Here is a 19,923-nt window from a genome sequence, read left to right as displayed (position 1 = left end):
GGAGATTTTAATGCAAAATTTCCAGTAGCAGCAAGCACCCTTCTGCTACTGGTAAGTTGTGTCCAACTCTTTGCAACCCTATGGACTGTAGCCCACGAGGTTCCTCTGTCCATGGGATTTCCCAGTCAAGAATACTGGAGTGGGTTGCCATTTCCTTCTCCAGGGCATCTTCCTGACCAGGGACCAAACCCATGTCTCCTGCATTGCAGGCAGATTCTTTATCACTGAGCCATCAGGGAAGCCCCCCTTTAACGTACCTCTCCACAAAGGAATCTTCATGATCTCCTTTCTGTATCTAGTTCCTGGCAGCAGTAGCAATATTATCTCCCATTTTTGGAGTGCCTACCACATGCCATTCTCAGAACAGTCTCAAAACAATCAATTTCAGAAGAGAAAAACGAGGGCTTTGAGAGGCCAACTTGTCCAGGGTAGTGTAACCATTAAGATAACCCTAGGGACTCCACCCCAGGTTCAGTCTTACTCCACAGCTTATTCTCTTTAATTACCACAGTCCACTACCCTCCCCAAGAAAGCAATTATTGTGGTTAGGCTCTTCTTACTTGATTGAAATCTCAACTTCCTTATGGCTTCTTTTTGAATACAAATAAACTAAAGAAAAATCTGAAATACATTTTCCATTACAAAAGTTAAGATTGATCTGCAGTACTTGTTTTTTTCCACACAACCGGCAGAAACAGCTTTTGGCAAGTAGCCATTATAAATAAACCTTCAAAATGAGACTAAATTTCAAATGCTACATGGATGTGTTGGACATTTTTAAGAGTACAGGTGAATGTAAATAAATTTATGGGAGGGAAGAAACTATGAAATTATAAACAGGGAAGGAAATGGGCTTTCCCTTTTTTAAATACATTTTCCACAACATTAAGCAGTAGTAACATCTTGCTCTGCTAACTGTATCTTTAATAGTACATCCCAAGAACATAGCTGGGAAAATTACAGTGTCCTTCTTAGTGGGGGGAAAGCTGTAGCAATATTATTTAAAATATCATCTCTATAACACAATATAGCAAACGTATCAACACAAATATCGATAAATACTATTTATCACAGTATTAATCCTGTCTCTTCTTAGAGATGTTTTCATTATGTCATGCTGTCATGTCACACTCAGCTCACATCCACTTCGTCTGCAATACAAATGTTGCTCTAGCCCTTGACCGTACATAACATCATCAACTTAATAATCCTTTTGAAAAAGTTGTTTTAAATGTACTATCTGGACATGTCAGAGATCAAGGGGAGGCACTACAGTGTCCCCTTCTTCCCGAGAGCAAAACCTCTCTCTCTACTCTTCCCCTGTTGCCAAGCTGAGTACTTGGCAGCTCAAGCCAAAATTAGGCTCAAATTATGGTAGCTAAGAGGAATATCCAGTTTTAGTCCTACTTTTATACTTCCATCTGAGTAATCTTATTATTATATGTTTGACTATAAACCATCAAATCCTTTTTCAATGAGGTTTGAGTTAAGTTAAAAACCTAATCTATCTCAGTCCTTGAGTTTAACCACCATCATGAGATCAAATGACATAGAATTAGTCTAGATCCACAGGTCAGCAAACATTTTCTGTAAAGGACTCAATAACAAATATTTTAGGCCTTAAGAGCCATATAGTCTTTGTTGCAACTACTTAGCTCTGCTGTTATAGTACAAAAATGGTCAAAGACAGTACAAAAACAAATGAGTGGCTGTGTTCCAATCAAACTTTGTTTATAGGCACTGGGCCAGATTTGGCCAGTGGGCCATAGTTTGTCAACTGCTGGCAAGAAAATTTATATAGTCTTTCACTTTTTATAGTTCTTCAAAGACTATTCTGTATAAAAGCTCCAAGTTACAAAAATAAGAGCAATCTGAAATCATAAGACAGTCAGTCTCCAATCCTGTAGCTTGGATAGCAGTTGGCATTTGTTTTTCACATGGACTATACAACACAACTCCAGTACTTTGGCCACCTCATGCGAAGAGTTGACTCATTGGAAAAGACTCTGATGCTGGGAGGGATTGGGGGCAGGAGGAGAAGGGGACGACAGAGGATGAGATGGCTGGATGGCGTCACTGACTCGATGGACGTGAGTCTGAGTGAACTCCGGGAGTTGGTGAGGGACAGGGAGGCCTGGCGTGCTGTGATTCATGGGGTCACAAAGAGTCGGGCACGACTGAGCGAGTGATCTGATCTGATCTGATCTGATCTGATACAACACAATTCAAAAGTGCAGGGTATACTCAAGAGTGGGCAGAAAATTGCTAAATATGCTCTAGCCTTCAAATATACATAAATAATTCTGATCCAGTGATGAAGTACCTTGAATCAGAGTCTCCTAGAAAACACCTTTCTTGGATGTCACCATGGGAACAGGTTAAGAGCTTTTGGGGGAATACCTGCTCTCTTTTAGGCCACTATTCTTTTCCATGTACCAGAGCACTGACTTACTATATAGTATCTAGATATTAGGAAAAGGAATAATTGGTTGGTCCTTCAATCTTTTCCTTTAGAGACATATATTCAGAGACTTCTATGGTCTTACAAATGCAGAAACAGAAGATATGTTTTTCCAAAGTAGGAGGCTAAAGGATGATAAATGTGTATGTTTCATAGTCTGCTGTTTTGTAGGCATAAATCTGTAAAGACAATTGTCCTCTTACTGTCCTCAAAATCAGCTTAAAGTTGAAATACTTATAAACAACCATACCAATAAATCTTCACTATTAATAGTTTAATGGCATATAGCAAGCACACTTTTGTATCATTTTATTACAAAATGAACTCTAAAGATTGCTATTTTTTGAACCAGTAGTATATCCCTTAGGACAGTGTTCCTCAAACCAGGCTACACATCAGAATTACCTGTGTCTGTTTTTAACATACAAATTTCTGGGCCCCACTCCCAGACTACTGAATGAGAAATATTGGCTGGGCTTTACTTTGTTTCCTCCCAGAACTCTGATGGGTGTGGACAAAGTGATTAAATTCTCACCACATATTCTCGTGAAGTAAATATCATTACTGCCTTTAGTTTAATATATAAACTATGATAAGACTCAGAGAACAAGGCCAAATATATACAGATCTATTGTTGTTCTGGTTAGAATCACCAATATCTATTATATCACAGAACAGAATTAACCAGGGGAAAACATAATACCTATATTTGAATTTTCAACCTAAGACTGCTTACTTTTCCCTCCAATTAATGTTTACTAAATTAGTAATTAAATATAAGATGAAGCCCAAATATTACTCTTTAAGAACATATTATTCTTAATAGTAGAATGTTGCCTGCCTGGACTAGCACTCTTTTAAATTTTTTCCTAATTTTTATCCATTTCTAGCCTTAAAAGTTTTTTTTTTTTTTAAAGGGACCCTGAAAAAGGCCACCTGTGCTTCAAAGGATGGCACAAAAAAAGAGATAAGCAGAAATGATGGGGGAAAAGTCAAAACAGGACTAGAGAGCAGGTAGAATAAATGGATAGAACAGGGAAAATGTGTTTTATATTTATTTTCTTAAGACCAAAAATGTGTTTTATAAATGTGTCAACTCTGCACCTTGGTACTTAATAGCATTTGTAGAAGTGCTTCTTTTGTTTTTAAGGTAATCTTTTCAAATCTCAGGTTAGCAAACAGCAAATGATGAAAAGAAAGATAAGGAGAGTAGGTCTTCAGATCATTCTCAATTGCTTTCACTTCCACCAAGCTGCTTAGCATGGGGAGATGAAGTTTAAAGGGGACAATTTAGGGTCCCACTCTCTGCCGCTGTACATGTAGTAAGACAAGCATAAGTTGAATACGTGAAACTAGAGCAAAATAAATTTTACACGAATTAAATCTCAAGAAAATATTCTTGACAGTAAGTGCTTCAATTCAAACAGTCTATAGATTAAATGTGTGGCCATGGAAAACAAGCTGCAATTTAAAAAGTGGCTTTTTTTCTATACGTTAGATAATCAGAAACATATTAGATGATGGTCACGGAGATTTTTTATCTCAGGTATTCGATGCACAGGCTCTCACAATGAAAACTACAAAATCAAATGGAGAACCAACAATATCCCTTACTTGTGAAATTGCTACCCTTTCTTGAGGCCTATCCAGGAATAATATCTTACCATATAAAGCAAAAGAATAGCAAGAAAGAAGCAGTGAATGTTTTCAAAACTGAGGAAATGTAGGGAAAGCGAGCCAAATCAGTATTTACACTGACAAATTCCGGTGACACCATCTAGTTATCTTGTGCTACTGTGCCCAGCAGCTCCTCTGGCTGCCAGATTCTATTGCCTTCAGGCTTTCTTTGCACTTTCTTGGTATTTGGAAGCTGCAAAGTAATTCTCCTTTTTCTTATAAAACTGACCCAAAGGACATCAAGGGAGAGAAGAGACATATTCCTTTTTTTGCAGGTGGATAAAATGGAAATTGAAGTTGAAAGCACAGATAACCCGTGTTGTGCCCATATACAATGAGTAGCAGCACTGAGGGGGCAGAAAACACGTGAATTTCAGTGTTGTGTTATCAGGGTCAAGGCTTTGCAAGAGCCCAGGACCACAGCTCACGTGGCACAAGGGTGGTGCTAATACAATCACCTTGTTCAGCGGTGAAGAAGACAAAGTGCTTTATATCTTTCCTTAAGTTTGGCAGCTATTCTGGTCAGTGGTGTTCTGACAATATCATTTATGGATGTTTTAGAACTTTCAGTTCAGTTCAGTTCAGTCAGGCTCTTTGCGACCCCATGGACTGCAGCATGTCAGGCTTCCTTGTCCATCACCAATTCCCGGAGCTTGCTCAAACTCATCTCCATCAAGTTGGTGATGCCATCCAACCATCTCATCTTCTGTCGTCCCCTTCTCCTCCTGCCTTCAATCTTGCCCAGCAGCAGGGTCTTTTCCAATGAGTCAGTTTTTTGCATCATGTGCCAAAGTACTTTAGACTCCAGATGGGTCCTTCTTAGAACCAACTTCAGTGAGGTTTGTAAACTTTGTCTCCAGCTGCTTCCATATTCCATATCTTTCACCTCCCTTTTGCTTTTCTTATTTGCTTCCAAAAGCTCTAGATTAACATACTTCTCCTGGGGGCAGAGGCCGGCAAATGGCATTCCTGAAGACTCGTCCTAATGGACTGTATTCTGCACATTTTTAAGTCCTTTCTTTTCATCAAAGTAGATCTTTTGACGCTTTTTCCCCTGGGAGCTTTGTTAGTGAACTAGCTTATAACTTTATCACCAACATTGTAAAAAAAAAAAGGTGGTAAAGGGTGATCATGCTAAGTGTTCCCAGCCTCTTTCATGACCAACGTAAACTAGCATTTTAAAAAGCAAAAGTGAAAGTCGCTCAGTCTCAGTCGTGTCCAACTCTTTGTGACCCCATGGACTATATAGCCCATGGAATTCTCTAGGCCAAAATACTGGAGTAGGTAGCCTTTCCCTTCTCCAGGGGATCTTCCCAAAGCAGGGATCAAACCCAGGTCTCCCACACTGCAGGCAGATTCTTTACCAACCACAAGGGAAGCCCTTAAAGAGCAAGGGGGGGCCTAATTAAAAAGCATGTGCTATGAGGATGTCAGGATGGCTGACACTGAAATGACAAATGAAAATTACTGTGGCACTGGGATCTATTTTCTCCCAGAAGCAAACACCATGGAGATCAGCAGTTGATTCAAATTACTTTTCCTCTCCTCCCTTTTGATAAATAGGAAAACAAATACACACTGTGCCATCCTAAAGAGAAAACTCTTATTGGCCCACAGAGAATGAGTGCTCCACGTTCTGGTAGCTGTAAAATGATCGATTAATGCAAGAAAAGACCCTGATGCTGGGAAAGACTGAAGGTAGGAAGGCAAGGGGATGACAGAGGATGAGTTGGTTGGATGGCATCACTGACTCAATGGACATGAGTTTGAGCAAGCTCTGGGAGATAGTGAACAACAGGGAAGCCTGGCGTGCTGCAGTCCACAGGGTCACAGAGTCAGATATAACTTAGTGACTGAACAACAAAGGGGTCAAAGAGGGAGTGAGCAACATGGAGATGAAGAGGATGAGCACAGAAGTGAGATCTGGAATCTGGGGGGTTCAAATCCTGCCCCTCCATCTCCACAGTTTAAGATACAAGGTGCATCCCTGAACTATTCTAAGCCTTGTGTTCCTCTTCTGCAAGTGGAGGAGGGATGAATATTTCTTTCTTAAATTTATTGGAGTATAGTTGCTTTATAATGTTGTGTTAGTTTCTGCTGTGCAGCAAAGTGAATCAGTGATACATATATCTATTCTTTTATAGATTTCCTTCCCATTGAGGTCACCACAGAACATTTACTGTGTAGCTCAGCTGGTAAAGAATCCACCTGCAATGCAGGAGACCCTGGTTCAATTCCTGGGCTGGGAAGATCCCCTGGAGAAGCGATAGGCTACTCACTTCACGTTCTTGGGTTTCCCTGCTGCCTCAGACGGTAAAGAATCAGCCTGCAATGCAGGAGACCTGGGTTTGATCCCTGAATCAGGAAGATCCTCCGGAAGGAGGGCATAGCAACCCACTCCAATATTCTTACCTGGAGAATCCCCATGGACCAAGGAGCCTGGCAGGTTACACTCCACGGTGTCGAAAAGAGCTGGACATGACTGAGTGACTAAGCACGCACACAGAGCACCAAGTAGAGTTTCCCGTGCTATACAGTAGGTTCTCACTAGTTCTCTATTTTATACGTAGTAGTGTATATATGTCAACCCCAATCTCCCAGTTAATTCCACCCCCCTTACCCCTTGGTGTCCCTACATTTGTTCTCTATGTGTGTGTCTCTGTTTCCCCTTTGCAAATAAGTTCATCTACACCATCTTTCTAGATTCCACATACATGCGATATTATACTAATCTGTTTTTCTCTTTCTGAATTATTCAATTCTGTGTGACAGTCTCTAGCTGTATCCAGGTCTCTGCAAATGACACCACTGTGTTCTGTTTTATGGCTAAGTAACATTCCATTGTATATATGCACCATATCTTCTTTATCCGTGTCTCTGCTGATGGACATTTAAGTTGCTTCCATGTCTGGCTATTGTAAATAATGCTGGAATAAACATTGGGGTGCATGTATCTTTTCTTGGGGGTACTCAGAGGCTTTCAGTGAGGAGTAAATGAGGCCATGAATACAGAATACAATATGTCACATGGTTAGTCACTCAAGATCTGTCAGCTGTATTGTTACTGCCCTTTTTGACCCTCATCATCTACTCAACTTCCTTTTCAAATAACTTATTTAAGAAACTGTCTCTTATTTTTCACTTCAAATGATAGAAATAAAAAGTACTTGACTAGTAACAGTGTGTGAGATAAATATCTACACTTCTTTCGCATTTAGAGCCAATCTGTGATTCACATTTAAGTTGGCTTCTCAAAACAATTTCCAGCACATTCTACTTGCAGTCAGATGAAGTGGCAATTTTCTTAAAATATGGAGCAGTTCGGTGCTGGGCAGAACATGTATTCAGGCTCATAAACATAAACATTTTTATGCAGCATTTAAAGATGAGCTATGTAACTCCAAAACGCTGCAAAAATATAAACAAAATAATTTCAGGAATAAAGAAATGCAGCTAAAGGAGAATGGAGAGGAAGCTAAAAAAGAATCCAAGTTTTCTATGGTGCAAGAAAGTTGATCATGGGTAAAAATTTGTTCTTGTGAATTTTTTTAGAGGAAGACGGTAGCACATTCCAGGAAGTATTTACACTAGATGACAAGCAACTTTGGTAATTACTCCTGATTCTGACCTTTTTCTAGTAGCCCAGGGTCGGCACCGAGCCTTTCTTCAGAGATGACAACCGTATAGTGATGCTGAGTGAGAATGCTCCGGTGGAGCTGAAGCTCCCTTTGGCTGGAGGAAGAAGGCCTGTAGAGAACAGCCCTTCTGCCATGGCTGCTGAAGTGGGTCTCAACTGACTGTTTGATCTACAGGGGGAAAAAAAAAAGAAGGTGTAAAAATTCGAGAGGAAAACAGGAGCACATTTCCTTTGAAGGAGATCATTAATGTAAATCGGGAGCCATTCAGAAAGTTGACTTTGAAGGTTTTCTCCGGCAATGCTCTGAAAGGCGCACCAGGACAAAAGCAACCTCATTTGTGAGAACTGAAGGTGAACTGTATTTTTCTCACTATTCCAGAAAGATGAAGATTTCAAGCCATTAAATACAGAGTTCCTGGCGGAATACTGTGATATACCGAGCTCAACTCTGCCTGAAAAATAGAAATTAATAGCGATGCTTTTCATCTGCATTGTGCTTTTCTGTAATAGTTCCCGCTGCCTTATCTTTTAATAGTTCTTTTAGGTAAACACAGTAGAGGAAACAGACCCAGGGAGGATGGATTTTGTGCCGGAAGGACATGGGAGACAGCTGAAAAGCAATCCCAGAGCTCTCTGCAGGCACAATGCTGTCACTTCTCTCCATCAGGATGCAGCAAAATTTCAGTGCCTCTCACTGAGACAGGATGGATCTTCATGTGAGAAGAGGAGGGTATCACTCAAGAACCATAGATTTTAGGCTCTTCCTTCAGCTGTTGATTGCTCCTCCAAATAAATATTCTTTCTCACAATGATGCTTGAAGTATCATTAACAAAAGGGAAGTTTTGAATTGGCAAGTAGAAAGAATGCTGACAATGAAATTCATTATATGGTTTAAGCCATTCCTAGTGACTCAGACAGTAAAGAATCTGCCTGCAATGCAGGAGACTCGGGTTGATCCCTGGGTCGGGAAGATCCTCTGGAGAAGGGAACGTTACCCACTCCAGCGTTCTTGCCTGAAGAATTCCATGGACAGAGGGCCTGGCAGTCTACAGTCCATGGGATTACAAAGAATCAGACAAGACTGAACGACTGAAATACACACACACATACACATATGGTCTAATGCAGATACTGTGTGTTTTCCTGAAAATTTTTGTGATTAAACCTTGATAAAGTAGACATTTTTTACTACTGAAGGGAATGATAAGATTGGGTGGAAGTTAGGGCAAAAAAAATGGGAGAGGCCAAAGAAGAGGAGACAAAGGGTTGGAGAAGGCAGTTGAGGGGAAAGAGGTAAAAAATGAAATTAGGAATCCACATTACTTTCAGTGGCAGCTCTGAATCAAATTGTCCATTTCATGGCCCTCAAACATAATTTGTACCATGTCTTTCACTCCTTAAATTTCTTCATTATTTCCCATTACTGACCGAATCAATTCCACATCTTTATCACAGAATGCAGGCCACCTGAACTTAAACCCCATCTTCCTTCCCTGGTCATGTCACACTTTTAATCATTTCCATTCCTAATCCTAACCTGCTACTTCATATAGACTCCACTGTGCCTTCTCACTACAAATCCTTCCTCTCTCTCCATTCTTCCATTTAGCAAACTCCAAATCAAGCAGTACTTCTTTGGAAAATTTTCATTGACAAACATCCTTCCATCAGCACTTACAAAATTGTGTGTCTCTCTGATTTGAGTTCCCTAACATGCAGCCTGCATTGCCCCTGTGTCTTTGGTAAACACTGCTGCCACTACTGCTAAGTCGCTTCAGTCGTGTCCGACTCTGTGCGACCCCATAGTCGGAAGCCCACCAGGCTCCCCCATCCTTGGGATTCTCCAGGCAAGAACACTGGAGTGGGTTGCCATTTCCTTCTCCAATGCATGAAAGTGAAAAGTGAAAGGGAAGTCGTTCAGTCATGTCCGACTCTTCACGACCCCATGGACTGCAGCCTACCAGGCTCCTCCATCCATGGGATTTTCCAGGCAAGAGTACTGGAGTGGGGTGCCATTGCCTTCTCCGTGGTAAACACTACATATTCAATAAATGACCATATCAAGTAAAATAATGGACCATAATGCTCTATCAAGATCTGATCTTTGAAGATATGTATGAAAAGAAAGAAGAAACAGATTTAGATTGTTAATCCTTTGAAGGCAGGCACCATATTCTACTTTTCATTACATACAAATGATGGCTATATTAAAACCAATCTACAAAGCACGATACAGTGCAGAAGGACACAAAATCTGCAGCCAGGAGGCCGGCTTTGAATCTCTTGGTTCCACCAGCACTAATCCTATGACCTTGGACAGTACCTTCTTCCTAAGGTGGCTTCGAGGATTAAGGAGTTAGTATTTGTAAAGTGCTTAGAACTGTGCCTGGCCTATGTGCTTAGTCCCTCAGTCGTGTCTGACTCTTTGTGACCTTACAAACCGTAGCCCACCATGCTCCTCTGTCTATGGCAATTCTTCAGGCAACAATACACGAGTGGGTTGCCACGCCTTCTTCCAGGGGATCTTCCCAACCCAGAAATCAAACCCAGATCTCCTGCATTGCAGGCAGATTATTTACCAGCTGAGCTACAGAAATCTGCCTGGCATATAAAAAGTGCTATACGTGTGTTTTTAAAATAATCATATGTCAAAAAGAGCAAAGAGTCAGGAACACGGTTTCCGTGTCTGAGCTTTGCCTGGCACACGCTAACACAGGCGTATAATATGTGTGTGATGAATACAAAGGGAAGAAAGAGAACACCAGCTACCATACCTTCTTGTGCATGATACTTTGGGAAAACACAATCAGATATTTCCCCTTGTTGTTGCTGCTGCAGCTAAGTTGCTTCAGTCGTGTCCAACTCTGTGTGACTCCATAGATGGCAGCCCACCAGGCTCCCCCGTCCCTGGGATTCTCCAGGCAAGAACACTGGAGTGGGTTGCCATTTCCTTCTCCAATGCATGAAGTGAAAAGTGAGAGTGAAGTCGCTCAGTCATGTCCAATTCTTCACGACCACATGGACTGCAGCCCACCAAGCTCCTCCATCCATGGGATTTTCCAGGCAAGAGTACTGGAGTGGGTTACCATTGCTTTCTCCATTCCCCTTGTTAAAGAACTGCATTTTATTGATAATGAATCTATTTAAACTCAAGAATTTAACTGAAAATTGGAACATAATTACTCAGCAAATGTTGTGATTGTTTTAGTGATAAACTTTTTAGAAGGAGAATTTGAAACCAAATACAGGCTGAGTCTTTGGACTCAGGAGTCAGAGGGAACCAGTACCAAGAGCTCACAGGAGGCCAAAATAAACAAAGGTGGGTCTAGGTGAAAGGGGAAGACAGATGCTTCCAAATATATCAGTGTCACTCAAGCAAAACGCAGTGTCCAGAATTCCCTTCTCACATTATTTTCTTTCGAAATCACAGGATGCTCCTCTCAGTTACAGCTGGCTCGGATACAGGAGTGACTTCCCATGAGAAGACTGTATTTTCAAACTTTACCTTCTTATTAATTTGAAAGATATAATCCCTCTTCCTCACCCCTCCCCTAAATCAGGATCAGTTTATGTAAGAACACCATAACCTTACCAGCATTATCTTACAGACAGCATATTCTAAATAGAGTATTAATTACTGGCCATATTTTATCATAACCTTTATAACACATTGAAATTTTAACTCACGTCTCAGACTACAGAGAATAAATAGGAAATGAGTGTGTCCATCAAATTAGGTTGCATTATCCTGTAATACAAACTGCCCCTGTCCTTGTAATATTTATAACAGCCTGTATCAGCAGAATGGCCCAATACCAAGGGGCGAGAGCGGTTTCAGCCGGTCGGACAACAGGTGCACTGCACTGCGTCTGTGAAATACAATTATGTCAACCGCACCAGCAAGTGCGGGATGATCAAACGCCCAGAGCAGCAGTTTTGGAAATGAGAGCTCCTGATGACTCCTACGATTTTGAGAATGTATTTTTAGCGGAAGAATACATTTAACCTGGCCATAACTACAGCGACTGAACTTGAGACTTGCAGATCTGCTGGGGAGAAATTAGGAAAGAATGTGTGTTTCTGGCCATTTGACAGGCTGAACCCAGAATCACTTCCCTGTCTCCCTTCTTCCTGAGAGATCTGCACAAAAGTCCGTTGGAAATTGCTTCGCTAGACTACACGAAAGTTGTTTTCATACTGAACATTTACCATTTTTACTGGAAGGACTTCAATACCTGAAGTCTCTATGCTGCCTGAGGATAAAGTGTTGTAATAAACTAGGTGGAGGACTAGATGCAGGGACATGGAGTAGAACAGCAGTGCGTGTGTGTATTAGACGCTCAGCAGCGTCCAACTCTTTTCGACCCCATGGACTGTAGCCCACCAGGCTCATCTGTCCATGGGATTCTCCAGGCAAGAAGTGTGGAGTGGGTTGCCATTCCCTTCTCTAGGGGATCTTCCCAACCCAGGGATTGAAGCTAGATCTTCCGAATTCCGTCAGATTCTTTACCACAGAGCCATCTGGGAAGCCATCAGAACAGAGGAGGGCTGGGAATCAAAAATCTGGACTTGGGATTCTGGCTCTGCCCCTGGCGTGCTTCCTCCACTGGGAGAGTGACAGTCATCTCCTCACATCAGAGTTTTCTCACATTTATAGTTGAAGTAACAAATCTTACTTCATGAGATTGTATGGGGAATTAAATCGTATTTCTATATGAAAACATGCAGCACAGCATCCCCCCAGTAAACCATGTGAAATATATACACGGAGGAAAAGGGGACGACAGAGGATGAGATGGCTGGATGGCATCACTTGACTCAATGGACGTGAGTTTGAGTGAACTCAGGAAGTTGGTGATGGACAGGGAGGCCTGGCGTGCTGCGATTCATGGGGTCGCAAAGAGTCGGACACGACTGAGTGACTGAACTGAACTGAAAACTGAATAAAAATCATTATCATAATGTAACTGGTTTTACATTAGTAATTAAGTTTTTCAATTAATATAGTCTGGTCCCTGTCATAACTTCTATATATACCCTGGTAAATATTTCTCTCTGTAGGGCTTATCATCTTTTAAGGCAAAAATATGATTTCCTTATTATTTTATTGTCCATTTTCCCAAACCATAAAAGAAGGTAAAAGAAAGCATATATTTTTGTCTGTTTTGTTCACTTATGCTTCCCAAGCCGAAGAATGGTATACTTGGCACATAGCAGGCACATAATAAATTTTCTTTGAATGAATGAATACAACATATTTTTTTTTCAATGTGTAAAAGTCATTTTTATAAATACTAGCATGAAAGATTTGGATCAGTTCAGTTCAGTCGCTCAGTCGTGTCCAAATCCTTGCAACCGCATGAATCGCAGCACGCCAGGCCTCCCTGTCCATCACCAACTCCCGGAGTTCACTCAAACTCACGTCCATCAAGTCGGTGATGCCATCCAGCCATCTCATCCTCTGTTGTCCCCTTCTCCTGCTGCCCCCAATCCCTCCCAGCATCAGAGTCTTTTCCAATGAGTCAACTCTTCGCATGAGGTGGCCAAAGTACTGGGGTTTCAGCTTTAGCATCATTCCTTCCAAAGAAATCGCAGGGCTGATCTCCTTCAGAATGGACTGGTTGGATCTCCTTGCAGTCCAAGGGACTCTCAAGAGTCTTCTCCAACACCACAGTTCAAAAGCATCAATTCTTTGGCGCTCAGCCTTCTTCACAGTCCAACTCTCACATCCATACATGACCACAGGAAAAACCATAGCCTCGACTAGACGGACTTTTGTTGGCAAAGTAATGTCTCTGCTTTTCAATATGGTATCTAGGTTGGTCATAACTTTTCTTCCAAGGAGTAAGTGTCTTTTAATTTCATGGCTGCAGTCACCATCTGCAGTGATTTTGGAGCCCAAAAAAACAAAGTCTGACACTGTTTGCACTGTTTCCCCATCTATTTCCCATGAAGTGATAGGACCAGATGCCATGATCTTTGGTTTTTGAATGTTGAGTTTTAAGCCAACTTTTTCACTCTCCTCTTTCACCTTCATCAAGAGGCTTTTATTACCTCTTCACTTTCTGCCATAAGGGTGGTATCGTTTGCATATCTGAGGTTATTGATATTTCTCCTGGCAATCTTGATTCCAGCTTGTGTTTCTTCTAGCCCAGCATTTCTCATGATGTACTCTGCATGTAAGTTAAATAAGCAGGGTGACAATATACAGCCTTGACGAACTCCTTTTCCTATTTGGAACCAGTCTGTTGTTCCATGTCCAGTTCTAACTGTTGCTTCCTGAACTGCATACAAATTTCTCAAGAGGCAGGTCAGGTGGTCTGGTATTCCCATCTCCTTCAGAATTTTCCACAGTTTATTGTGATCCAGCACAATCAAAGGCTTTGGCATAGTCAATAAAGCAGAAATACACGTTTTTCTGGAACTCTCCTGCTTTTTCCATGATCCAGCGGATGTTGGCAATTTGGTCTCTGGTTCCTCTGCCTTTTCTAAAACCAGCTTGAACATCTGGAAGTTCACGTTCACGTATTCCTGAAGCCTGGCTTGGAGAATTTTGAGCATTACTTTACTAGCATGCGAGATGAGTGCAACTGTGTGGTAATTTGAGCATTCTTTGGCATTGCCTTTCTTTGGGATTGCAATGAAAACTGATCTTTTCCAGTCCTGTGGCCACTGCTGAGTTTTCCACATTTGCTGGAATATTGAGTGCAGCACTTTCACAGCATCATCTTTCAGGATTTGAAAGAGCTCAACTGGAATTCCATCACCTCCACTAGCTTTGATCATAGTGATGCTTTCTAAGGCCCACTTGACTTCACATTCCAGGATGTCTGGCTCTAGGTCAGTGATCACACCATCATGATTATCTGGGTCGTGAAGATCTTTTTTGTACAGTTCTTCTGTGTATTCTTGCCATCTCTTCTTAATATCTTCTAAAAAGTGGTAAAAATTTGTATTTATAAATTTGTTTCAGTAGAATTTTGAATAGTGGCAAGAATGACAGAGTCAAATTCCTGAGCAAAATAACGAATTTACAGTAAAAGAATTCAAGAAAGAACTATATTATAAAGGCACTATATTTCTCAGTCAGCTCAGTAGCTCAGTTTTGTCCAACTCTTTGTGACTCCTTGAAATGCAGTACACCAGGCCTCCCTGTCCATCACTGTATTTCTCAGTTACTATTAAAAAGTCTTCATCAAGACTTACTACAAAAGCAAGAAATACAACTTTTGAAAAATATAGTAGAGATGAGAAATAAAACTTGTTTTTTTTTCTGTATGATGGAAAGATTTTTTCCGGATTTATTAAAGTAGCTCTGTATTTATGACATCTTTTGATGTGTGAACACAAATCATAGAGTAGACCTCAGATGTGTGTCATATATAACTAAAAGTTAAATTGCCATGCTGTCTAGATTTCTGGCATTTTAGAAAGATTGTAGAGTCTATCATAGTGAATTACGTTTTAATTTTTCCACTACAAGAATACAGAATTTTTTTTTTCCATTGGCGAAATGTACCCTTATTTTAGAGAATTCAGGAAATAAAATGGATGGCATGTCCTAGGATGCATATCCTATACATTTTCTACTTAAACATTATTTATAATTGTAGGACAGTTTAGGAATTGCAGGTTTTCTGGATATACAAGCAGAGCCTCTGAGAATATTCCCTACTAACGTGACCTCTAGTGACCCTTGGCCTCCATCTCACAGCTGACTCAGCTACACCTTGAGTCGATCAGTGAATGATCACACCTTTCTCAGAACTACTTCATGACCCTGAGTACCCTCTGAATGCACCCGCAAACTGTATACTGGGGCTATCCCAGCACCCAACATCCAATGTAAGGCAAATTTACCCATCTGTAGCTCTATATAAATTCTAAACAAATAAGAGAGAAACAAAAGCAATAAATTTCAATATAAAAAAAAGGATCCACAATATTGCTTTGATGAAATGGCACCCACTTAAATAGCAATTGCCGAAACTCATTTTTACCTGTTCCTCATTCTCATTTTCCCTTTGACACTCTCACAGTTTATAGTTATAGACATGTGTTTACTATCTGCCCCTCCTACAAGTCTGTATGTTTCAGAAGGGTCTAGACTTGTCTGCTTTGGTCATTATTGTACAAACAGCTTACTGCTAAATAAGAGGGAATGGAAGGATGAATGAGCAAATGAATAAATGCTAAAGGCAAAGTATGAGTTCATTACTTGTAAATATACGCATGCCCTTTTGTTATTTTAGTTACTGTCAGGTGAAACAATCTACTAGGAAGTCTCAAAGGAGGCTTCAACATCTGCATCTCAAGTCATAAGGTATCCATGACCTCTTCATCCCTAATGACTCTCTCCTCTGATTCACTGCAACCACCCACTCCAATGGCCAGATCTTTTTCCTTGTGGTCCCCCAAAGAACCCATCTCTGAAATTATAAAATAATTTACTCCATTCTCTGATTGCATTCATCTAATTCCAGCTCTTTTTATTTATCCCTAATACATCAATTCCTCAAGCACGAGTCTTTCCCCCTAATGCCAACTTTCTACTGGCCTGTTTTTCACCTCCCTTCTCCACATCTCAGATTCCAGGACCCAATACTCTCTACCTGGTCCATTAACTCACGTTGTTCACAGTCATATGGCAAAACCTCAAGCATGGACGACTCGGGGACACAGCAGTAAACAAGGTAGGCAAGTCCCTGCCCCAACAGAGCTGACACCCCATCAAGGCAAGCAGACGTAAGCATCTGGTTATAATCAATTATGACATGCTGGGTAAATCAGGAGGGAGAGGATGCTGTGGAAACTCTGAGCTGAGAGAGTCAAGGAAGATCTCTGCAGCCCGCCTGACCTGCCCCTGGGCTGGGGTGGTTGACAGCTACTGAAGAAAAGGGGCCAGATGGACAGATCCTGGCTGGCAAAGCCAATGCAGTCTTCCCACTCCCTAGACCATCCAGCTATGCTTCCTGGGTCAATTCTCTCTCACATGCTCCAGAGTGACAGACTTGCCCACTCTTCAGCTACCTCCTTATTTCTGCAGATAACTGCCTCCCGCTGACAGACGAAATCAGCCATCTTAGAAAGAAATGCACTGAGTTAACACAGCAACTCTTTTGGCAAACCTATAGCCTATCCACATAACTAACATTTCCTCTTTTCTTCTGATTTCCACAGGAAAGAAAAACTGCCCTCTTCTTATCAATAGTCAGTCACTCTGCGTATTCTCCAGACTCCAGCTCTGCCCAAGCAACAGACCTCCTCCCAAGCTCCATCTTCAAACCCCTGAGAACTTGATCCTTCTTTTAGTTCCTTCTCCTGGATCATTCCTATACACTCCCCCTGCCCCCCACTCCTTCTCTCCCACTGGCTCTTTCTCAGTGTTTATGTATTTTCTTATTTAATATTTCTGAAAGCTTTCTATGTGTCAGACATGGTTCTAGGCTCTGCAAAATACAACAGTGAAGAACCTGGATAAAGTTCTAGCCCTCACGGAGCTTACTTTTTAGTGGGAGGAGCGACAGACAGTTAATGAAATGATGCAAGGTAAGTTCCTGCAGAGATAAAACACCCGGTCAGGGTAAAGTGTCAACAATGACCCAGATGGTCATGCTGCTGTTGCTTGTATGTGTTAGGAATGTTGTGTATGAATGACAATGAGAAGAAAGAGAACTCTTAGAGAAACAAGAAGGGAACAGGCATTAAAACAGAAGTCCTTGAAAGTCAGCAGCAGAGGTACTTTTTGTTGTGAGTGGTAAATATGGTCAGGCAGGCAGGCAAAAAGAAATAATGGGCGGTGAGGATAGAAGTGGAGGTAATGCAACATGACTTATTATCTTATTAAGTAACTAGTTGTTGTTCAGTTGCTCAGTCCTGTCCAACTCTTTGCGACCCCATGGACTGCAGCACACCAGGCTTTCCTGTCCTTCACCATCTCTATAGGAAGTAGTGAGTAGGGAACCAAGACGTAGCGAGCAGTAGAGAATTTAAAAGTTGGTCTCTTTATGCTGGTCTTTCTCCCTAGGTGCAAATTTTATGAACTTTGATGCCTTTTATGAAAAGCCATGGCAGGGAAGAGGAAGATGAGGAAAACTAGACTTACTAAGGTAGAGGGAGGATGGATCCCCTGATAGAATTTCAGAAAAAGAGACATCTACTACCTAGATCACAGGATTTCCTAAGAACTCTATGTCATAGGTCCTGTGATGCAGAAAATAAGTCTTTCGGTTTGTTTGTTTTTGTTTTTTAATGGAAGCACTCAGTGACCTGGGAGACCATACCATAAAAGGGAGAGCTGAGACCTGTCCTAAGAAGGCATGTAATGGTGCTCGGGGGACACTGGGAGGCAGAGCACTGTGAGAGAAGGGCGGTGAGAACACTGCACTGAGGTCCTGGGTTGGGTGAAGAAGTGAGGCAGGAAGGAGGCAGAGTACAACCCTTAAAAGAATGACATAACCATTGAGGACAGGACATAAACTGGTTAGAACAAACTAGGTCCAAGATGGCAGACAAGGTGATCTCCACTAGACCTTGAACCTCCGTATACGTTCACTATAACACATCAGCAAGCTAAGTGACACACTCACAGGCACCATGACAGTTCTGAAGCTGACCAGAAAGGCCCAAAAGTAGAAGGTGACCCAATTTCTGGAAATCCCTGCCCTTCTCCCAAATGCTTGAAATAATCCACCCACTCATTAGCTTATGAAATTATCCACCCGTATAAAAACTGACAACTCCATACCCTATGGCCTCTCTTGCTTTCCGAGATGGACCACAGTCTGTCTATGGAGTGTGTATCTCCCCGAAAAAACCTTCTTTCACTTTACTATGGCTTGCTCTTGAATTCTTTTGTGTGTGAAGCCAAGAACACACTCAGCAGCTACCCCTGAGCTCTGGGATGTGACCTTCCTCTTGTGCCCCACTTTCTTCCCTGCACCAGAAGGAGAGGCAGCAACAGGACAATCACACCTCAGAGTGTAAATGAAGGAGAGGTAGGGTACAGAGGATGAACACATTCCAGAAGTAGGAAGAAAGTTCCCAAAGAAAGGATGTGCAGTGAAGATTTTAAGTAAACAGAGGAGGAGTGTGCAAGCCTGATACATGAGAAGAAAGAGAGGTGGGCATAAAAGAGAACAGAAGAGAACAACAGCAGAGAGCCTGACCCGGCCATCCTAAGCTAGAAATTATTTAAATGAGAAACCAGATCAAATTGCCTTAGTCCACCGGGAACAGCTTAAGATATTTAGTATGGTATTTGTCCACCAGAACAGACTTCCAACCCATCAATAAAATACGAAGCATGTAAGCTGATGATTGTTGTTTAGTCGCTAAGTCGTGTCCAACTCTTTTACGAACCCATGTGAAGGAGGGAACAGACAGAACAGGCTCCATCTTGAAAGCAGGACTCCATCTTGGGCGAGATTGTGGACTTTGAGCTATATGCCCAGTATCTATGGAAACAACATACCAACTAGAAAACCAGGCTCCCTGGATGGAAGAGCCCCGGGGCTCGTACTTAGACTCTCTGTTGCCTGAAAGAATACCCTAATTATCTGTGTAACTGAATAGAATCATAAATTCTATTATGCTTATTGGGGTATGACCACAGGCCTATTGATAATTGTCCACTGTTAGCTACCTAGGCTTAAGGCATATGAATCATGGGTTAACTTTGATTGTATCTTTCTTCTCCTTTGATCAGACTCGTTTCAGGGAATTTGGGGAGGTGGGTTTGGGCATGTACACTTAGGGTATATAAGGTTTTCACAAAAACTGGTCGGGGTCCTTGGCTAAGAGGAGACTCTGCCTTGGGCCGGCTGGTGTAATAAACTGCACTCCACTATCTGCATTGTCCTTCTGAGTGAGTTTGTTTCCCAGAACACATAGCTACAACATTTGGTGCATGGGCGGGGAAACTCCTCACTTTGAGGAGACAAGTCCCATTTCAGACTACTCCGAGGCCTTGCGGCTTGAATCTTCTAGAGGGGGGAAGGCGCCTCGCCCTTCTGAAAGGATTCTGCTTCTCAATGCCCGGACCTTTCAAGTTAGCAGGTAGTGGACGGCAGCAGGGGAACTGAGCGCTCAGGTGAGGAGGAACCCACCCGGTAGGGTGGAAGAGGGGGCCTGATCAGCCCCCTGGGA

The 19,923-nt window shown here is 41.8% G+C and overlaps 1 protein-coding gene across 7 annotated transcripts in view; it reads right to left on the bottom strand.

Annotated features, from left to right (window-relative positions):
- The window catches only part of CPED1 (cadherin like and PC-esterase domain containing 1), a 328,209-nt gene that overhangs the window by 282,506 nt on the left and 25,780 nt on the right, over positions 1–19,923 (bottom strand). For 5 of the 7 annotated variants that reach the window (XR_011566295.1, XM_070788065.1, XM_070788061.1 and 2 more), the window contains one exon: positions 7,767–7,944. The exons of 1 other annotated variant lie outside the window; for it this stretch is intronic. Coding sequence is in view for 4 of the 6 variants with exons in the window: in XM_070788065.1 (XP_070644166.1) it covers positions 7,767–7,944 (178 nt within the window). In the remaining 2 variants the exon portion in view is untranslated. Of the gene's footprint in view, positions 1–7,766; positions 7,945–19,923 lie in introns of those variants that run through there. One more of the 7 variants, XM_070788067.1, reaches the window with a different exon arrangement.

The sequence above is a fragment of the Bos indicus genome, chromosome 4 (assembly GCF_029378745.1).
Source record: "Bos indicus isolate NIAB-ARS_2022 breed Sahiwal x Tharparkar chromosome 4, NIAB-ARS_B.indTharparkar_mat_pri_1.0, whole genome shotgun sequence".
NCBI classification, from domain to species: domain Eukaryota; kingdom Metazoa; phylum Chordata; class Mammalia; order Artiodactyla; family Bovidae; genus Bos; species Bos indicus.
This window is presented reverse-complemented; position numbering and strand designations above follow the sequence as displayed.